We start from the raw sequence: 19,321 nt of genomic DNA, 5'->3' as shown, positions 1-19,321 counted from the left end.
GCACAGTTATATAACACATAATTTATTTTGTCAAAAAAAAAAAAAAAAAGAAACTATGTCGAGTCTAGAAGATAGGTTTAAAAGTGAACAAGTAGATGATAAACGAACAAATACAATAAATTTAAAACAAAAAAAAAATATATAATTTCTTTTTTTTTCTAAATGCAATTTCAAAATATAATTCTGTCTTATTAAATTACCTCACCTGGGCGACCGAAGCATGTTTTAAATAGAAAAAAAAGCTGAAATATTGCGAGAAAGATTTAAAATATTGTAATGAAATAATCACACCAAAAGTTCTAAGTACTTGAATGTTTGAAAAAAAAAAGGAAAACAAAATTTTATTAAGATAATCAGGAGGCATGATATTTATAATAAAGTGAAAAAATAGACCTAATGTATAAGTGTTAACAATGGCGTACCTAGCATGGGTGACACCTCGGGCGGTAATTTGTGGTGTTCCCCTCCCCCTTCCCCTACAAACGTAGGGTCAGAAAAGTAAGGGGGTGTATGAAATTGATGGCCTTTTAATTATGTCAAACATATCTCAAATACAAGTGAAGATAATAGGACTCTTTTTTTTTTACAGGAACTCACGACTAGGCTTAAGTATTGACATGAACCTAATCCTAAGTATAGTATTCACTCCATGATGAGGAGTAGGAAAAGGGGGAGGGGCGGTCCGAGAGTTTTCCCGCCGGAAAATTTTTAAATTTGTAGTCTTAAGAATGCACTTTAGCTTCGTATTTTTCAAAAACTTGAAATTTTACATTTCACTTTGGGTTTCACCCTACATACGGGTGACACCCGAAGGGTACCGCCTCGTCCCGTCCCCAATAGCGACGTTACTGGTGTTAAATACATTACACTAGTCCAAAATGTTAAAAGTGCTTTTACTGAAGTCGTAGACGTATTTCAAATAAATATCTGGCTGGAAATGGAAAATTTCTCTATAGAAAACAAGCAGTCAAATGGTTTTGAAAAAGAAAAAGACTATCCTCAAGCTTTATCACTTCAGGACTTCATAAGAGCTCGCCTAAAATTATGTTTTTGAAACTTTTATTTTGAAAGCAAGAGAGAGTATCTAAATACCATTTCTTCCCCTAACGTCAGCAACGATAGCCGACAATTGCATATTTACATTTTCAATGTCGAAAAACTACCAGGAGAGGGCCCTCAGCGTAATATTGGAAAAACGCCCACTCCCCACTATCAGAGATCGTCTTGACTTTCGTCTTCAGGGCTTCAACTGTGAAAATATTTCTAACATCCCTGAACCTTTCTTCCTAACCAAGAGTCTAAAACTTCGCGTTTATACCTAAACTTTCGAAAAAAGTTTGGGAAAGAAGCCTTGAAATTCCTTTTTCCTACACCATCGAAAGTCATCTATATAAATTCAACTTTTTCGGATCTTCAACTTCAAAAAACTGTTTGTTCCCAAACATGGCCTACAATCTCTCAAACATCACCAAAAATCGTCTAAAACTGAGTCTATAAAACAATAATTTAGAAAATTTTCCGGGGAAGAAACCCCCCCCCCATTTCTGAGTCAAAATTGTGTTTCAGTAGGTTAATTAAGCTCAAAATACACAAAAAGTGATTAAATTCTGTTGTCTTGTGTTAACACTTCATTAGAAAAAAAAAATCGCAGAGAGCAAAATAAACAGTTATTTTTATCACTCATACTGACTAGGAAAGTTTCTTTATTTTGTGAGTATATGCTGATAAAGATGTTTCAGTTTTTAATATTATGTATTAAATGACAATACTAATCCATTTTTACTATGTATACATTTTTTATTTAATTTTGGAGCAGCTTGAAATTAGCAGTTTTAAAGTTGGTCCCCCCCCCCCAATAAATGTTATCCGACGACGCCAATGATTCATCCATCTCCTCGACAATGCATAACACAAATTACGCGCAGAGCAGTTTCCTATGCTCACTTGTTACGATCATAATTTCAATGAGACGCCCTTAATATCAATGATTTTCAACTATTGGTACGCGTAACTCCTTGGGGTACGCGAAAAGCTGCAAGGGTAACACGGTTATCTAGCAAAAAGGATATATAAAATTATATTGGTTGTTGTTGTCCTGTACCAGCTAGAATGGTAATTTGGGGTGCGCTGTTTCACTTTTTCATTTGTACCGTAATTTGATGTGAAATCCGACTTCCACAGTACACACATGCCATATGGACTATGGACCTGTTGACCGTTTATAGGGTAGGCAACCATCCACAGCACGACAACACATTCACACAAAGGAAAGACAAGAACAGGAGAGAGAAAGTACACGCATGCCTGAGCTGGGATTTCAACTCGGGACCTCCCCATCGCTGTCAGACCCCTCTGACCGCTAGACAAGGCGGGCGGCATATATATATATATATATATATATATATATATATATATATATATATATATATATATATATATATATATATATATATATATATATATATATATTGTCAATGCTAGTGTTTAATTGTGACAAAGGTTTGAGTGATAACATGCGATTGTATATTGAAACAAAATTATTGATATACATTGTTAATTACTATAAACTGTATTGAAAAATTAAAAAACTCTGAGAACTAGCAGCCATCACCGGGAAGTATCTTCTGGTGTTTTCAACAACTTGCATGAAAAAGGGGTTCTCGAGTTTGACTTACCTGAAAATCAAGTACAGAAACAAATTTATTTTCAGGGTCGCCCCGAACTTAATTTTTGGAAGGAAGGAAATTCTCAATTTGGCGAATGGAACTCCAAATTTTTCTGAATGATAATAATTTTACCGAATAGAACTCCAAATTTCGCCGAATGGGGATAATTTTACTGAATGAAACACCAAATTTCGCCAAATAATGACAATTTTTTCGAGCAGAACCCTAACTTTTGCCGAATGATGACAATTTAGCCGAATCGTCAGACAAAACTTGTCGAATAAGGAAATTTTTTGAAGGTCACAGTGACTTCCCGTGACCTCCCATCCTGCTTATTTTTGAGGCTGATTTATAATGTGACTCTCTCTCTGATAAGTTTAGCCATGACAATGTTTACCTCTTTTTAGGGGAGGTAATAGGGGAAGGTAATGTTGGTTAAGAAGGGCTTAGTTGGCTTACTTTCATAGTAGTTTTGCAGAAGTATTGCAAAAACCCAAATCCGCGCCAATAATATGTCACTTTTTCACCGAACACCCCAAAAAGCGGTAACCATTACCAAGGACATAGCTCAGCTTATCAAAACCACACTTCATGTCTATATTTTATTAAATTGGAGCCAAACATTGACGAATTTCATTAATTAAAATAAGCCCAGCGCTCTTTTTACTTTATGTGTGATAAATAAAACCTTTGTGATAAAATGTACATGAAAATAAAAATTCTTGTTTTCAGTTTAATTATAAATTCGTAACAGAACTTTAACAATTCAACTTCAACTTGTATAACACATTTTAATAAAACTGAAATGCGTTTGTTGGGGACATGCATAGTAAATGATACACAAAAAGGAATTCAAGGGCAGAAGAAGTTTGAGAATAAACACTGTTCTGCATCCTTCACTGGATTCGGATCTGATTTAATTGAAAAAGAAAGAAAAACATTTAGCGGTTACTATATTGGGGCTACACCCGGTATCGATTTATTGGTCATCGATGAACAACGTTGCTGTTTTTTCCCTCGTCTTTTTTGGGAGTTCGTTAATTTATTTTTCTAAAGAGACACAATTACATTCCGTTCTGTTTTTCTAAATGGTTTTTCACTGCAGCATTTGGTGAAGGTTTATATGCCTGATTGCCTGGTGTATTTCATAATATTTGTTTCATCCGATTGCATTCCCCTGCAAATATTTTCACTGCAATTTCAGAAACTTTTCGCATTCCGAGGTATAAAGATACGCAGTTATGCGATAAATTTCTGTTAACTATTTTTCTCTTCAGTTGTATAAAACATATTCTTACTGTTTCTTTCTTCATTTACATTCAGTAGTGGGAAGCGGGGTACATGTAAACATCTTTCCCCCCCATTTCTTCATTTTTCAAAGAATATTATCAATTTCTCAGCGCAAAAACGCCCCTATGATTGAATAGTTTTTGATTTGTGCCATGAGATTTTTTTGAGATTTTTTAATTATTTATTTTATGGTATTTTTTTTTAAATGTTGTCTTTTACTCACATGTGCTCCTATAGCGGGATAAATGCGAAGAGGCCTGGGGCACATATGAACACGATTAAAAAATGCAGAACAATTATCATATTCGCATATATACCAATTATATTGAAGAGTTTGTAATCTGCGTCAGTTTAAATTGCACAGTAACTGTTTCACTAAGAAAATATTTTTGTCCCAATATATAACTACTAACTATCAAATTTTAAAGTCTGTACTAATCACTGGATGAGACGAAAAAAACTTGTCTACATACTACAAAGAATGTTTTATTACTTATTACGTAAAGATTATTCTAACTATATGTTGTTTAAAGTTTCATACAGAGTTAGATAATGTATTTTAAAATAACTTTAAACTTCAGTTTTTATCTAAATGACTATATTTTGTGCTTTTTTATTTCTTGTAAGTACATTAACACTTAATTGCAGACCAACTATTTAAAAATAAAAAAAAGTTAAAAAGAAAAATAATAAAATAAAGAAATAAATAGTCAATAATAATAAGAAGTAACTATAAATTTACAATCTGATAATTGTTTTAGACATTTGTAAACACCCTTCACATTATTTTATGCCATTTCTTAACTATATGCTGCAGGATTTTTTTTTTTAACTTAAAGAACTGAATTTTTACCGTATTTTTTAAAAAAAAGCTGTATTAGTCCACATAACATACTGTTATGATGAACTGTCAATGATAAATAGGGGAGAGAGACAGAAAATAAAACGGTACGAAAACACAGAACTATATCAGTATTGTACAGAAGATACAGAAGTTTTATCTGTCACTAAAAAAAAAGATTATGCTCAGATCGTTATCAGTCTTCTCCTGATAGCGCATACAAGGCAAATCATCAGAAGAAAAGGAAGAAGAAAAATGATGAGTTGATCATCTGCTTCTCTTGGATCATCATAGGATTTTTTCCGTGGATCAGGCATCTTTATCAGAAAAAAATTTATTTTTGATTGCTTTAGTATCTTCTTTTCTAAAACCATCGTAGACGCAATATGATTAGTTAAGATTATGGAACGCATCATATTCTGTTTATGAGTTTCCTACAGCTTTAGCATCTTTCTTGCACACATGTTAACTTTGTTTTGAACTTCTTAATTCAGGGCAAACAGCTATCCTTTTCATCCTCTTCATCTTTGTCTTCTTCCTCACGCGCAGATTTAACTAACTATGCAAGGTCCGTATCTGACGAAGCTTGGCCATGTTATTCGATGAGTTCGTTGATATCCTCTTCCATCATATTAGAGAAATCTCCTTCGCCGAGACGGGAGGGAGGAAAGACTTTCGATTTCAGTGATGCATTCGCGAAACTAATATTTAGTAGCAAATAACGAAGTCGATTTTTAAGTCTCACGATTCCCTTTCTTTTCTTTTTTTTTGGTAGCTGATCATTAGTTTGTGTCAGCGCTAAAATTCGTTATTCGTGAAAAATCACGTTATAGCCATTTCGCGTAAGTCAAATCGCGTTGTAGCCGCGTCCATTGTATCACAGAGGGGATATGGGAACTGTTCCCACGTGCTCCTAGATGTTATATTCACAAGTGCCCCGTCATCTACCTTAAAACTAACTTGCAAAAAAAGAGAACTCTTAGTTTAATATAAAATTTTCAACATTGTCATAAATTTGCTTTAATATCCATATATTGATTTGTCATAACAAAGTTTAGCTTAATATTAGTTAGTTTAAAATGTTTTCACGAGAAAAAAGACTGATAAAATTACATACAACTAACAACACCTGCCTATTAATTTTCAAAGAAATAAAGAAAGACATTTACGCACCATATGTCAGCAAACATATAATTTATATCAAAGGCAACCTGTTTTTTATTTTTTCCCTCATACCAGCTCTGTAAGTATTATGTATTGCAATAAAATAAAAACAGAAATAAAGGGGGAAAAATCAAATTTACAAGATTAACAGATAGAGCAAAAAAAGACCCTTAACGAAAATGAATCAAAGCTTGTGTAATGCGTTACAGCGGTAATCCGCCAAATAAGATTGGTTTAGAGAAACATGCCCGTTTTTACGTGTTTTGCGGAAAAAGGCGTCCCCGAAAACCGATGACAGGAGTGAAAGGGTCACGAATGATGCTTTCGGCTTCATGAATGGAACGATTCATAAGACAAGTTGTCGAAAGGCTTCTTTCTTCCATAAAAGAAAAAAAAAGTGTTCAATTCGCGCTTTCATGGACGCGGATTAAGGCCAACTGAAATGCCCCGTGCAAAGCCACACAACAGATCAACCCGTGTTTCATTCTCCAATTTAATGATACTTTAGTTTAAAAACCTGCCAGTACCACTGATTAGGTAACTGAAAAGAGGGAAAGGGGGGAGGGTTATTTGTTTAGTAGTTTATTTTTGTAATGACGCCAAACTTGAATGTAGCTTACTTTAGGTAACCATTGACCAGCTGCATCGATATAGGGTTGCACGATCTATCCGGGGGCGCCCGGAACTTAAATTTTTGGGATAGCGGAGATTCTCCATTTGCCAAATGGAACTCCAAATTTTGCCGAATGATAATCATTTTGCCGAATAATCAGACAAAAGTTGCCGAATAAGGAAATTTTTGGAAGATCACAGGGATCTTCCGTAACCTCCCATCCGGGTACTCCTGGGTTTACCGTGAAAATAAAAGTTATGTCAAGTGACGCATGGTCAACAATCAAGCTGAAATAAAATTTAAAAAAAATAATAAATAAATAAATAATGTAAAAATTTCCGTCAACGTGTAGAAAAGAGCAAATTTGGGACTCAAAATCTAAATTTAGATCTCTTTTTTTTTGGTAATGTTTCGTTGTGCTGCATAGTTCTGTTCTGTAATGCGTTCTGTCAATGTTTCAAAATGCTGTACAATTTTGCAGCATCGCTTTGTCAATATCAGCGTGTTCTTGAAAGTCCTTGCAGTGTTTTTGACATAGGTGGTTATAAAGTGTTTTTGACAAAACGAAATTACAAGATGCGTGGAACGAACTGGATATCAGATTAGATGTTTGTCGAGACGAAAAAATACCACACATTGGGCGAAGGGACTGCGATATTTGCTCGTTGTAACTTAGTGCTCGTAAAACAAAATGGGTTCGCGAAAAAAATCATAAAAATTCATACATAACTGCATTGTTAGGTTTTTATTTCTCTATTGTATCAAAAAAAGTTGGTTCAACTTGAACTGTCTTATTGTCACAGTCTTAGGTTATTGTTTTTCAGGAAATACTCCTGACCTGGAGATCATCGCTATTTGCACCTTAAGCTTCGAAAAAATTTTGAAGTATTTCTGCATATCAAAAACCTTTGACTATGGTGAAGGTCGACCAGCTTACTTTCGACATCAGGTTTCGGTTTTATTGTTTTTCTCATCTGCTTTAGTTAGCATTTAAACGATATTATCGGAAGTAGGCATCTAAAAAGTGATAACATTGGTGCCATTAAATAAAGAATTTTCAAATGCTTCTCTACTCTACAAATTAAACGAGCTGATGTGTGCATCACATGACTTCCTTTTACTCCAATTTAAAAATAATAGTGCCTCGGAATGAGCAAAAAAACACTTTAAATACTTTCATTCCAAGTCTGTTGCGAACCGAAGCAAAGAAAACGTTTTGTACAGTTAAATGTTCCCAATATTGGCAGTTTTAATGTGATTCTCTAAATATGGCCAAATTAAAACCAGATTTAGAAAAAAAAAAACCACGAAATTCATCGCCAAGTTGGTGACAAAACTTGGCGACAAAAGCTTGGCGATATATTGCCAAGTTTTTGCCAAATTATAGCACCGCTTGAGTTTGCACTGAAATTAACAATGATTTTACCCCAAAAAGGTGTAAAAGACCCCCTTTGGAACATCCGAATGCAATCAAAAGGGAAGGTGCACAACTAGACCCCACTTGGAGTCTATGTGCCAAATTTCAACTTTCTAGGACATACCGTTCTTGAGTTATACGAGATACATACATACAGACGTCACGAGAAAACTCGTTGTAATTAACTCGGGGATCGTCAAAATGGCTTCTTCAGGTGTCTATACGTTCTTAGGCATGTATCCACGTGTAGTCGGGTTGAAAACGAGCTGATGTGTGCATCACATGACTTCCTTTTACTCGAATTTAATATAATTTTCTAATTATTGGCAGTTTTAATGTGATTCAATAGTTTACTCTCTAAATATCACCAACAGCGGCCAAATTAAAACCAGATTTAAAAATTAAAATAAAATAGCCAAATTTGTTGCCAAGTTGGCGACAAAACTTGGCGACCAAAAGACTGGTGATATATCGCCAAGTGTCCGCCAAATTATAACACCACTTGAGTTTACATCGAAATTAACAATGATTTCCCCCCAAAAAGGGGCAAAAGACCCGCTTTGGAGCATCCGAATGCAACCAAAAAGGAAGGTGCACAACTAGACCCCACTAGGAGTCTATGTACCAAATTTCAACTTTCTAGGACATTCCGTTGTTGAGTTATGCGACATACATACACACATACGCACATACATACGTACATACAGACTAGTGATGTGCCGGATCGTTAAAAAAGTAGATCCGCTGATCCGGATCATTAGTGTCAAGATCCGCGGATACGGATCTCAATTTTTTTTTTAACCCAATTCAACTATCCAAGTGTAAAATTTGTTACGGAAGGTATTCCCGTCAGAATAAGGGCAGTTTCTTCAAAAAATGTCAACTGTGGCAAAAATATAACCAAGACTATGATTTACTCTTTAAAGAAATCTCCGTTAAAATTGAAGGAGAGTTGGAAGGAATGGGTCAGCGCTGCATTTGAGCTGAAATAAAATGCGAAAAATTATTTCTAGCCTGTCCAGTAGCAGCTTTACACTCTTGCTCCTGTATCCTACATCTACCGAGTAAGGTAGAAATAATTTTTCACATTCCATCTCTAAATGCCAGCGCTGCATTAATGCTTAGATGGAATGTGAGAAATGATTTGTACCTTACTCGGTAGATGTAGGATACAGGAGCAAGAGTGTAAAGCTGCTACTGCACAGGCTAGAAATAATTTTTCGCATTTTATTTCAGCATAAATGCAGCGCTGACCCATTCCACCGAACTTACTCCGACCGATGAAAAACGGGAACACCTTTACAAACACTAAATAGAGAATTTAGTCTCACTTTTTTTGAAGGTGACGAGAAAACCAAAAATAAAGAATAACAGAAACTCCAAACCAATAACAAAAACTAATATTAAAGTAAAAATTAAAAAAACAAAACATGTCCCAGAGAGCCGACCTCATTTTAAGATGAATTTCGCGGGACAGATTACACATTTGTTAACAAGCATGAACTGACAGCAGGTAAAAATTTTTAAATCATTGAGCTTTTTCTCCTTATCTTCTGACTATGAAATCGCTACCAATCACGCGTATAAAGGCTTAGAATTGCATTTAAAATTTACTTAACAAGATTATGTACCTCCTACTGTATATAAGTTAGAAGTTTCAAATAAATATCAAACGCAGAAACCTTCGTTCTTTCAATTAGGGCCAACATTTTTAGCGTATGGGTAATTTTTACTACCATAACTGTGAAAAAACGTTAAGTCGGTTTTTAATTAATATCTCCGGTAATTAAAGTTCTACAAAAACGAGGCCAAGCTAAGAACACTTTCGATCAAATCGCCTTTTGGACGAAAATTGAACTATCAAAATCGGTTCATCTGTTTAGGTGCTACGATGCCACAAAAAGACACACTGATACACACTTTTAAAATTTATTTCCGCTTCCTTTATGTAACGGGGGGGGGGACAAATTGGCTTTTGAAATGATACCTTATAATTTAAATAGGGAATAAAATCTAATTTAAACGGAATTTAAGAGTCTTTCATTCAAATATTTAAAAAAATTTAGAATAGAAATGATCCGTTTAAGATCCGTCAGAAAAGTAACGGATACAGATCTTTATTTTCCCTCGGATATCCGTGGATACGGATACGGATATCCGGAACATCACTAATACAGACCTCATGAGAAAATTCGTTGTAATTAACTCGGGGATTGTCAAATGTCGGGTGTCTGTACGTTCCTAGGCACATATCCACGTGTGGTCGGGTTGAAGAAAAAAACTCAACATTCATTCGGGGGTGAGCAATATGGAAATTAAGGCCAATTTGTGGGTGAAAATCTTTTGCGAATACAAATTTTTGTAAAAGGAAGTAAAAATATCAATGTTCATTCGGGGGCGAGCAAAATAGAAATTAAGGCCGATTTTTGAGTGAAAATTTTTTCGCGAATACAATGCTTCCTTTTTTGTAAAAGGAAGTAAAAATAATAGACCGTCATCACACGTTCTCATGAATTGTAACTTTCTCTCACTCTCGGTCGACATTGGGATGATAAAGGAATATTTCCAAAAAAGGATAAGTTGAACTGGAATTCAATAGAAATTTCATGAATCGCAAAATGTTTCTCGCTTTAAGCGAGGTTTGCTCGCTAAAAGCGAGTTATGTTCCCTTAAAGATGGCAACAACCATTTCTGATCCCCCCGTAAAGTCAGGGTTCTCTTGACATCGGGGGGTCGTTATAAGCGAGTGCGACTGTAGTACGTCAGTTTGGAAAGTATATATATTTTTTAAAAATCCAGTCATTCTTTTGAGGTATCTGTATTCCAAATGAAAATAAAAAACGTTTCTCGAACCAAGACGTGTTTGTTTTTCAATTATTATTCGAAAAGAAAAAAAAAACTGTTGCAAAACATGGATGAGAAAAAATAGCTGAAAAATAACTATCAGGGACTGACAATTTACATATACAGTAGACGGTAAAAAGTTGACGGTAATGTGCGGTGTCATAACCAAGGGGAGTGGATAGGGCAGGGGCTCATGACCCGCCCATGAAGCAACAAAATTATATGTATGAAAACACATGCACGGGCTAAAATTGCGCTTTTCGGCAGTTTCAAAACATTTCATATGAATCAATTGAAAACGTTTATTTTTCAATTCCGCGCACCAAATATAGCTAAAATCAGTTCTAAAACACAAGGGACCAAAAAAAAAAAAAAAAAAACTTTTTTTTTCTGATGTAAAATTTTTTATACAAATTTCCAAGTCAAAAAAAAAAAAAAAAAAAAACTTTAGTACTTCATCCCTCGTACCCCGACATAATGACTCATCACATCCTACTCTAGCATTAGATATATTTTAAGCTATTTGAGTCAAATTCCTTGTAGTGACACTAAGTGTGCAGTAAAATTCTTCCTAATGTGCTTCCCAGATACAAAACTTTACTCCATCTCACCGCAATTCAGCACCCTGTTTGGTATTTGCAGACACTAAGAGAGGAGGCTTGTTTCGTAGCGTGATAACAACCTATTCCTCGGCATCTTCTCATTTTTCTCTTTCTCTCCGCAAGCCCATTAACTTGACAGTAGTCTAACATTTTGGTGAGGCTCCCGAAAGAGCTAGGAAAACGCATCATCTCTACGCATGCAAACTCGTAACCGGTTATGTAGGATTGAAACTATCAATTCGTTTTGGTCTCCTGCAGACGAAAACGTGTTCGCATGTTTTGAATAAATGCCGAAAAATGTTCCTTTCTTATTCATATTTCTTATCACAAAGGCACTATAATCATGGTCTCATAAGACTTCAGATCTGATGTAAAAACATGTTTATGGAAGAAAAAAAGTAATTCTTTTGTTCGGAAAAGAGACAGGAGAATCTGCTTGGAAGAGTAAAAATACTCGTCCTTGTCTGGATCTGGATGCATAGATTGTGATCAAGATTCACGACTAAATAACTGGTGTCCATGAGAACAGATCCCCCTTTTCCTGCCCCTTTTTATGAAAAAGAATAGATCTCACTCATCAAGTTTCCACTCGAATAGGGGACGGGAGGGGGCGAGCGAATTATAGGCGATACCTAAAGTTCTGGATTAGCTACGCCAAACGCCAACGGCGTCCATTTCATTGAAAATGGCTACTAAAAAATAAGTCTTATTCGCCAAAAGTGGCGAACATATGTTTTTTTATTTGTAAAAGTAATATTGTATATCGCGCTACAACAGCACGTTTTTAATCTTGAGATGTTCAGCGCACCAGTTGACTAAACCTTGGCAACGTAATTCAGGGTAAACTCCCTAACGTCATTTATTTTTTGTGTTGAATATATTGAAAAAAGAAAATGACTACCAAAAATCAAAATCGGCTACCTTTTTTGTGACTCTGGTAACTAGTGGCAACTTTTCAAAGTTACTAGTGTAGAGCTTTAGTGACACCAGAGGTTATTCCAGGGGGTGGAAGGGGACGTCTCATTTTGAGGGGAAAACATAAGCATATTAAACACCCAAAAAGAAACAAAAAACGAACTGCAACAATAATTTTAAATACGCATATATCAATAATTGAGGTGTTGACACGGGAAAGAAAGTAAGTCCAAAAAAAAAAACCGGTATCTACTTGTTTACTTCATCTATATAAATAGCAGATGCATATACGTAAGGGGCACCTGGTGGGAGGTCACGAGAGGTCATTGTGACTTCCCAAATTTTTTTCTCACTCGGCATATTCTTTCTGACGATTCGGAAAATTTGGAGACATAATTGCAATATTGCAGTTTTTATATGTCCGAATGTCCCTGTTTATAGATGTGTGCATACCCGTATTTATCATTCAGCAAAATTTGGAGTTCCATTCCGCAAATTGAAAACTTCCGCTCTCCTAAAAATTTCGGGGTGTCCCTGATCCAAGTCTTCAAGTTTGACCTCAACCTAATTAATGAAATGTTTCAGAGGTTTTTTTTTTTTTTTTTTCGTCAAAAACCTCATCAAAAAACAGCCTTTAAATAGATTTTATATCTTCTAAAAAAATTGGAATTTGTGACTTATTTCTTTTTTTTTTTATTCCAAAATATTATTTCTATAACTGGTCGGAATTCTGTCACTGAGAGCTAGGATTTTTCTTTTTTTAAAGCTTTAAAATACTCCTTGATCCTTTTTTTTTTTCAAAATACTATTTCTATACCTGGTCGGAATCCAGTCACTGAGAGCTAGGATTTTTCTTTTTTTAAAGCTTAAAATTGCTCCTTGATTCTTTTGAAACGTAAGAAAAACAGTCAGGAACATAATAATGGTTAATTCCATAAAAATTAACTTTCTAAGGATGAAATGGAAGATGGCAGGTAAAGAAGAGATGTGTACTACATTTTGATTTTCAGCTTTTTTTATTGACATTGTGTGTTTAAAAAAATTACAAAACATTCAAATATAATACAGTCGACTCCCACTACAGCGCGATCCGACTTACGCGAAATGGCTATAACGCGAATTTTTCAGGAGTAACGAAATTTAGAGCTAACGCGAATTTTTCGCTCACAACATGATTTTTTTTTAGAAGTAAGTATCAGCTTCGTTATTGGCTACTAAATATTGATTTCGTGAATGTTTTTACGTCCCTTTGAGCATCACTGACAGCCAAAGTTCCCACGCCAAACTAGTCTAGTGCATCAAATAACCATAATGGCACCTTAGTGTCACCTTCATCTAAAGTTTGAAAATGTGAAGAAAAAGAAAGTTTCTGATAAATTTTTTTAAAAAGGCTAAGATTCTTGATGTGCTTGAACAATCACAAAACGTCGAAGGTAGTGCGACAATAAATATGAGTGAATCTTCCACATGTACAATTAAAAGTCAAAACAAAAAGATGTCCGTAAAAGTTTAGAACTTAGTTTCAATATTGAAGCTTGCAGAGCAGTCTAGCAAAGTAAAAATGATGAAAATGGAAGCTACGCGCTCTTGCATTGTGGATTAATAAAAAGATCAGGTAGAGGAGATGTAGCCACAAATTGAAACGTTTTAAATAAAAGGTGAAGCGTATTTAAAAATGTATTAGATAAGAATAACGATCTGATCTTGGAGCATAAATCATCACTAGTATCCTCATTTTTTACTCGTAAATATTGCTACTGTATCTACTGTACAGTACTTTTTTGTGCATCATTTTAATTTTACTGCATGCAGTGCTTACTTAAGGAATGCTTTAGAGCAGTTTGAGGGGAGTTTATAAGTGCCTAAAAGTATTTGGTATGCTTTAAAAAATTTGTATGCATATATTTTTCCACAACGCGAAATTTCAGCTTACGCGAGGAGTCTTGGAACGCATCCCTCGCGTAAGTCGGGACTCGACTGTAGTATTATTAGATATCGATTTTTTTTTTAATTACTTTCTTTTCCACGTTGATGAATTTGTATTTAAAAAAAATTACAAAACGTTCAAAATAATGTTTTTAAAGATCCAATTTTTCATTTTTTCCGCATACACATGCAGAAGCGTAAATGGCATGAGAGTTTCCCTTGCTGAAAGGTGAAAGGATTTTGCCATAGGATCAATTGGAAAAAAGAAAACAAAAGTATAAAACGTAAAAAATTTTAAAGTAATACTCACGCTGAAGCTCATGCACAGTCACCAGAAACACTTCCTCAAGATTTGAGTGGGAACAAATGTGAAAATTTGTAATATAAAAATATCAAAACTATTTATTATCTCCTCTTTCTCTTTTTAGCCTCGAATATGGATATACAGGTACAAGTACGATGCTGTATCAATCACAAAACCGTTCAGTTATATCTATTTTATTATAAGGAATGGGAATATGGAGTTTCTGATAGAGCAGCTGCTTTGATTGTTTGTGCTGCATTCGAGTGTGGATCCAGAGAGTCCTCCAAGAGAAAATATCTCTTTAAGGTGACCACAGACAGCCTAAAACTATGCTTTGGGGGCTTCAATTTCGGAAAACGACCGACCGAGAGCCCATGAGTCCCTACTTGTGCCTGAATATTGCATTTAGTGCGGTCATGGTGTAATAACAACTGCCTCCAACATCAGAAGTTGGATCCGCCATCGGCTATTTACAAGGAATTAGAATTTTAATAACACAGAATAAAATCAGCAAAGAGTAATTGGATGCGATGGAGCAAATGTCAATGCTGAGCAATTCTTTTATGAATGGTTAGATTTATTGTACACTTCTATAGTGTTCCCATAAACAAGAGGCTTTTTAAGATGTTTTAGGACACCAGAAAAAATAAATGGATTTTAATTGAAAAAATATATATAAACTAGTATACCTATCACACAACTTTCCAAACCCAAGACAGAAAATAAACGATTAAATAAATTTAAAAAATATTTCGAATATACACATTTTATTAATTTTTATAAAAGTATCAATTTTTAACTACATTTGAGGCTTTTGAGGCACCGGAAGATATAAATGGATTTCAATGAAAAAAATCTGTAAACTGATATGTCTAAAGTTCAACTTTCCTACTCCGAACCAAAAGATAATTCGAAAAAAAACCACTTTTTTTTCCCTATACTTTTCACTCCACCCTAATGTACACATGAGGAGCTAAGCATGTTAATCCAATGGGTGAAGGAAGTGTGTTTAACTTGCAGAGGCAGTCCTCTGACACCCTTGTTGCGTGTAACTAAACAATATCCTGTTGAAAAACGGTTCCTGCAAACTCTGTAATGAAAGGCAGCTTGTGCAGCTCATCGATTTTACGAAAATGTAACAGTGGTGTCATGAGGTCTTTTTTCATCCGCCCTCTATTTTTTCAAAGCTTTAATAGTGCCACCTTGGGTGAGCGTAAAGGCCATCGATTGCCTACAGCAGGCGCCGAGGAAGCCTACTGAAAGCAAGCTCAGAAATTTTGGCATTGATATCGATGGATTGACGATGAACTACATCATAGTCTAATCCCATACAAAGAGATAGATTATGCAATGTTTCGTAATCTTATAAACTAATAAGTAGTAGTATGTGGAATTTTCTCTCTTTCATGAATTCAAACACTATCTTTTTAATATAGTCGGGATTGTCAAAATGGCAAGAAAATCGCCAACTGACCACCTAATCCCTATCATTACTATGATTCTCCCCTTTTCCTTTTCAAATTTTGGCTTCGACGAATATGCAGGTATACATACGTATCTGAAAGCAAATCCCTTCTTTGAAATTGGCAAACTCAGTACACAGTGTCCTAGAAGGGGTATTTATGGGTTAAGACGAAGCATATAATAAATGCACTGTACTGGTTTCCCGCAATGCACAATTATGTGACAGTTTTAGTCACTTGCAAATGTGCTTGGTACAAACCGTTATGTCATGTTTCGCTGCTAACTATTTTTTATGAGATAATTCGTAAATGCAGAACTACTTATGTACCTGGGACAGGGGCGTAGCTAAGGGGGGGGTTTTGGGGACAAAACCCCCCCCGAAAAGTTAGTCTCAAAAAAAAAAAGAGAAAAAGAAGAGAGAAGAGAAAGGAAAAAATTCCAAGCGATTACATATATATATATATATATATATATATATATATATATATATATATATATATATATATATATATAAAAGAAGTAACCCCCCCCGAAAGTCGGGTCTAGCTACGCCACTGACCTGGGAGGTAAAAAGCACCCCAATAAGAAATAATCTTAAAAAAATAAGCATTTCAAAAACTGATTTCATGTAAAAAATCAAAAATCAAGAGATTATAAAAAGAAAATCTCCATTTAAAAACCCCTTAAAAATGAGATTCCAGCTAACAAATAATCATGCATTTCAAAAAAAAAAAACTTTCAACTCATTGCCTGGAAAGTTTTGTCTTTGTGACGTAGTGTCCTTTACCTCCCAGGTACAGAGCTTTGAATTGAATATCTGAGCTCACCTCTTGTCTAAGAATGGTCTTAGAAATCAATTGGATGGGATTCCCTTATAAATAAAACTAACTTTAATATCATTTACAATAACAAAATCCCCAAAAAATGATTTGAATCCCCAAATTTGGGGCACGACTCCAGCTTTATGATTTGATTCTCAACTTAGCATTTAATGGCAATTAAATTAGTTAAAATACTGACTTACCGTAGCTTCGGGATCTCGTAGAGTGACTTCTCGTTCTCCACGAGCTCTTTCTCGCAGACGATAGGTGATTCGGTAACCAAGAAATTCACCGTGAAGCGTATGATGAGGTGGAGGGGCCCAACGCAGCAATATTGAGCTGCTACTTGTGTTGTGGGCATACGTAATATTCGGTTTGCCATCCGGAACTAAAAGGGGAAAAAACACAACTTTGTTCACCTGCAACCAGCTGTTGTCATAATAATTACATAGGTAAATTCTCCATAACTCTCCATATAATAGTGTAGACTGTAGGTAACATACTGTTCGATTGCCTGCCAAATTCATCAAATAGATTTTCGAACGGAATTGCGAGCTGTAGCCCGTAGTCTACATTCAGAATTAACGATCTGGTACCAAAGAAAACCACTAGATGATGCTTTTTGCCGCAAATTGAACTACAGTATAACTTTGATTTAACGATTTCCTCAATTAAATGATCCATCTGTATTTTCGAAGACACAAAAGTTTAATAAATAATTGATGTATATTTTTTTCCTGGGGGAGGGGGAGGTACCTTTGAGTTTAAGAGCAACGTAAATACGCAAATTATGGATATTTATTCTATATAAATAACATTAATCGCATTTTAACATTTGTTTTACCTTGAACATATTGGATAGAATTGCCTAGATATGCTGGATACCTAAAGAAACTTAAGTATAACACTATTTAAAAAAATGCATATTCTAGTGAAATATACATAACAATCATCTTTACCTATTGAGAAACACAAAAACAAGTTCATTTGAAATGAGACATATCACACAGCGTAAAGCAATATCAATTAGCAAATCTTCATCGAATCTGCATATTTGTAAATAGAGTAAATTCTTGGGGCAGGATTCTTATCATGACTTATAATATGCAAAAAAATTTCCGTTGAGATAGTTGAAAAATATAATTGTAAGATATTTTACCATTACATTTTTTAAAGCGTCCCAGTACGTTTAGGACAGGGTTGTTCAAAAGTAATTTCCCCTACATATGAAGCCCTAATGGCGTAGCCGCTGAAACCCATCGAACAAAAATTTTATCTGTTGTTATACTAAAGGTATGCGATCGATACTGACATGATTTCAAAAAACGCTGTGCTCGTGGTTACGGTTATAGTAAATGCATTTCAAACTTTTCGAACCCCAACATCCATTTTTCATTGCGTAAATTGATCAGTGTATTGAAATACCGAAAATGACGTCGGAGCGATAGGCCTATACCTTCTCGAGCGCATACCTTCAAAGAACCATGTTTAAAATTTTTATTCAATTGGTTCAGCGGAAAGGCCACTAGGGCTTCGTTTATACTGGAAGTTACTCTTGGACTACCCTATACAATTCCTATATTGATGTTACTCGTAAGAAATACCTTTTGTGTGTGTGTGTAATTTTGAACGAATACATCTACCATAACCTAAGAGTAACCAATCAAAAATCATTCGAAACTTCCGATGAAATCCATTTTTCTAATATCGAGAGAAAACCATCATCAGTTAATCTACGACTACGAGCATATGAATGGCATGTTCAGCTCACATTTAAAAAAAAGGAGAGGGGACTTTTTTTTTACATTTGAAAAAGAAAAACCTTAAAAAAAAGAGAGAGAAATGGAATCGAAAATCATTCTCCCTCGCTTTAAGAACTAACAAATCTTACTTTCTCGGAGAGTCAACAAATAGTAAGACTCTTTGCTAGGTTTTGAAGCTCCGATGGTATTCACAGCAACTACACGAAAGGAATAAACAGTGTAGGGCTGAAGTCCAATCACTTGCCAACTGGTATTGTTGTCTGAAGTCAAGATGCCATTGGATTCCTCCCATTCTCCAGATTCTCCGACCCTAAAAGAAAATAAAAAGGAACGTTATTTCTAAGTTAAGATCTTTTTCAGAAGCTCAGAGGCAAGATGTATAAAATGTTACAATAAGAAGTATTTCTAAGCTCAACATTTCCAAGCTTTTATTATTATTATTATTTCGTTTTTTTAAACAATTGAAGAAGTTTGTAATCAAAGCCTTGTGATACCTTTTTATCAGTTCTGTAGAGTCGTAAAAGTACCAGAAGGTGTACTGTGCATTAATTAAAATAAGAAGGTATACGCTAAATTTTAAGAATCTAGTGGGTGATTTAGTTTAAAATGTAGAAAGGCGATATACTAAGAACTTCTTTTTTTTTTAAATACAGTCCATATAGCTGGGCGAGATGCATATTCATCTATAAAC

General features: G+C 34.8%; 1 protein-coding gene across 1 annotated transcript in view; it reads right to left on the bottom strand.

Annotated features, from left to right (window-relative positions):
• Positions 1-19,321, bottom strand: part of LOC129231248 (tyrosine-protein phosphatase 99A-like) — a 161,990-nt gene that overhangs the window by 67,586 nt on the left and 75,083 nt on the right. The window contains exons 4-5 of the mRNA XM_054865527.1: positions 18,759-18,940; positions 17,071-17,255 (exon numbers count right to left, since the gene is read on the bottom strand). Coding sequence (XP_054721502.1) covers positions 17,071-17,255; positions 18,759-18,940 — 367 coding nt within the window. The remainder of the gene's footprint in view (positions 1-17,070; positions 17,256-18,758; positions 18,941-19,321) is intronic.

This window comes from Uloborus diversus, chromosome 10 (genome assembly GCF_026930045.1).
Source record: "Uloborus diversus isolate 005 chromosome 10, Udiv.v.3.1, whole genome shotgun sequence".
Taxonomy (NCBI): domain Eukaryota; kingdom Metazoa; phylum Arthropoda; class Arachnida; order Araneae; family Uloboridae; genus Uloborus; species Uloborus diversus.
Note: the sequence above shows the minus strand (reverse complement) of the source record. Positions and strands in the feature narration are given on the sequence as shown.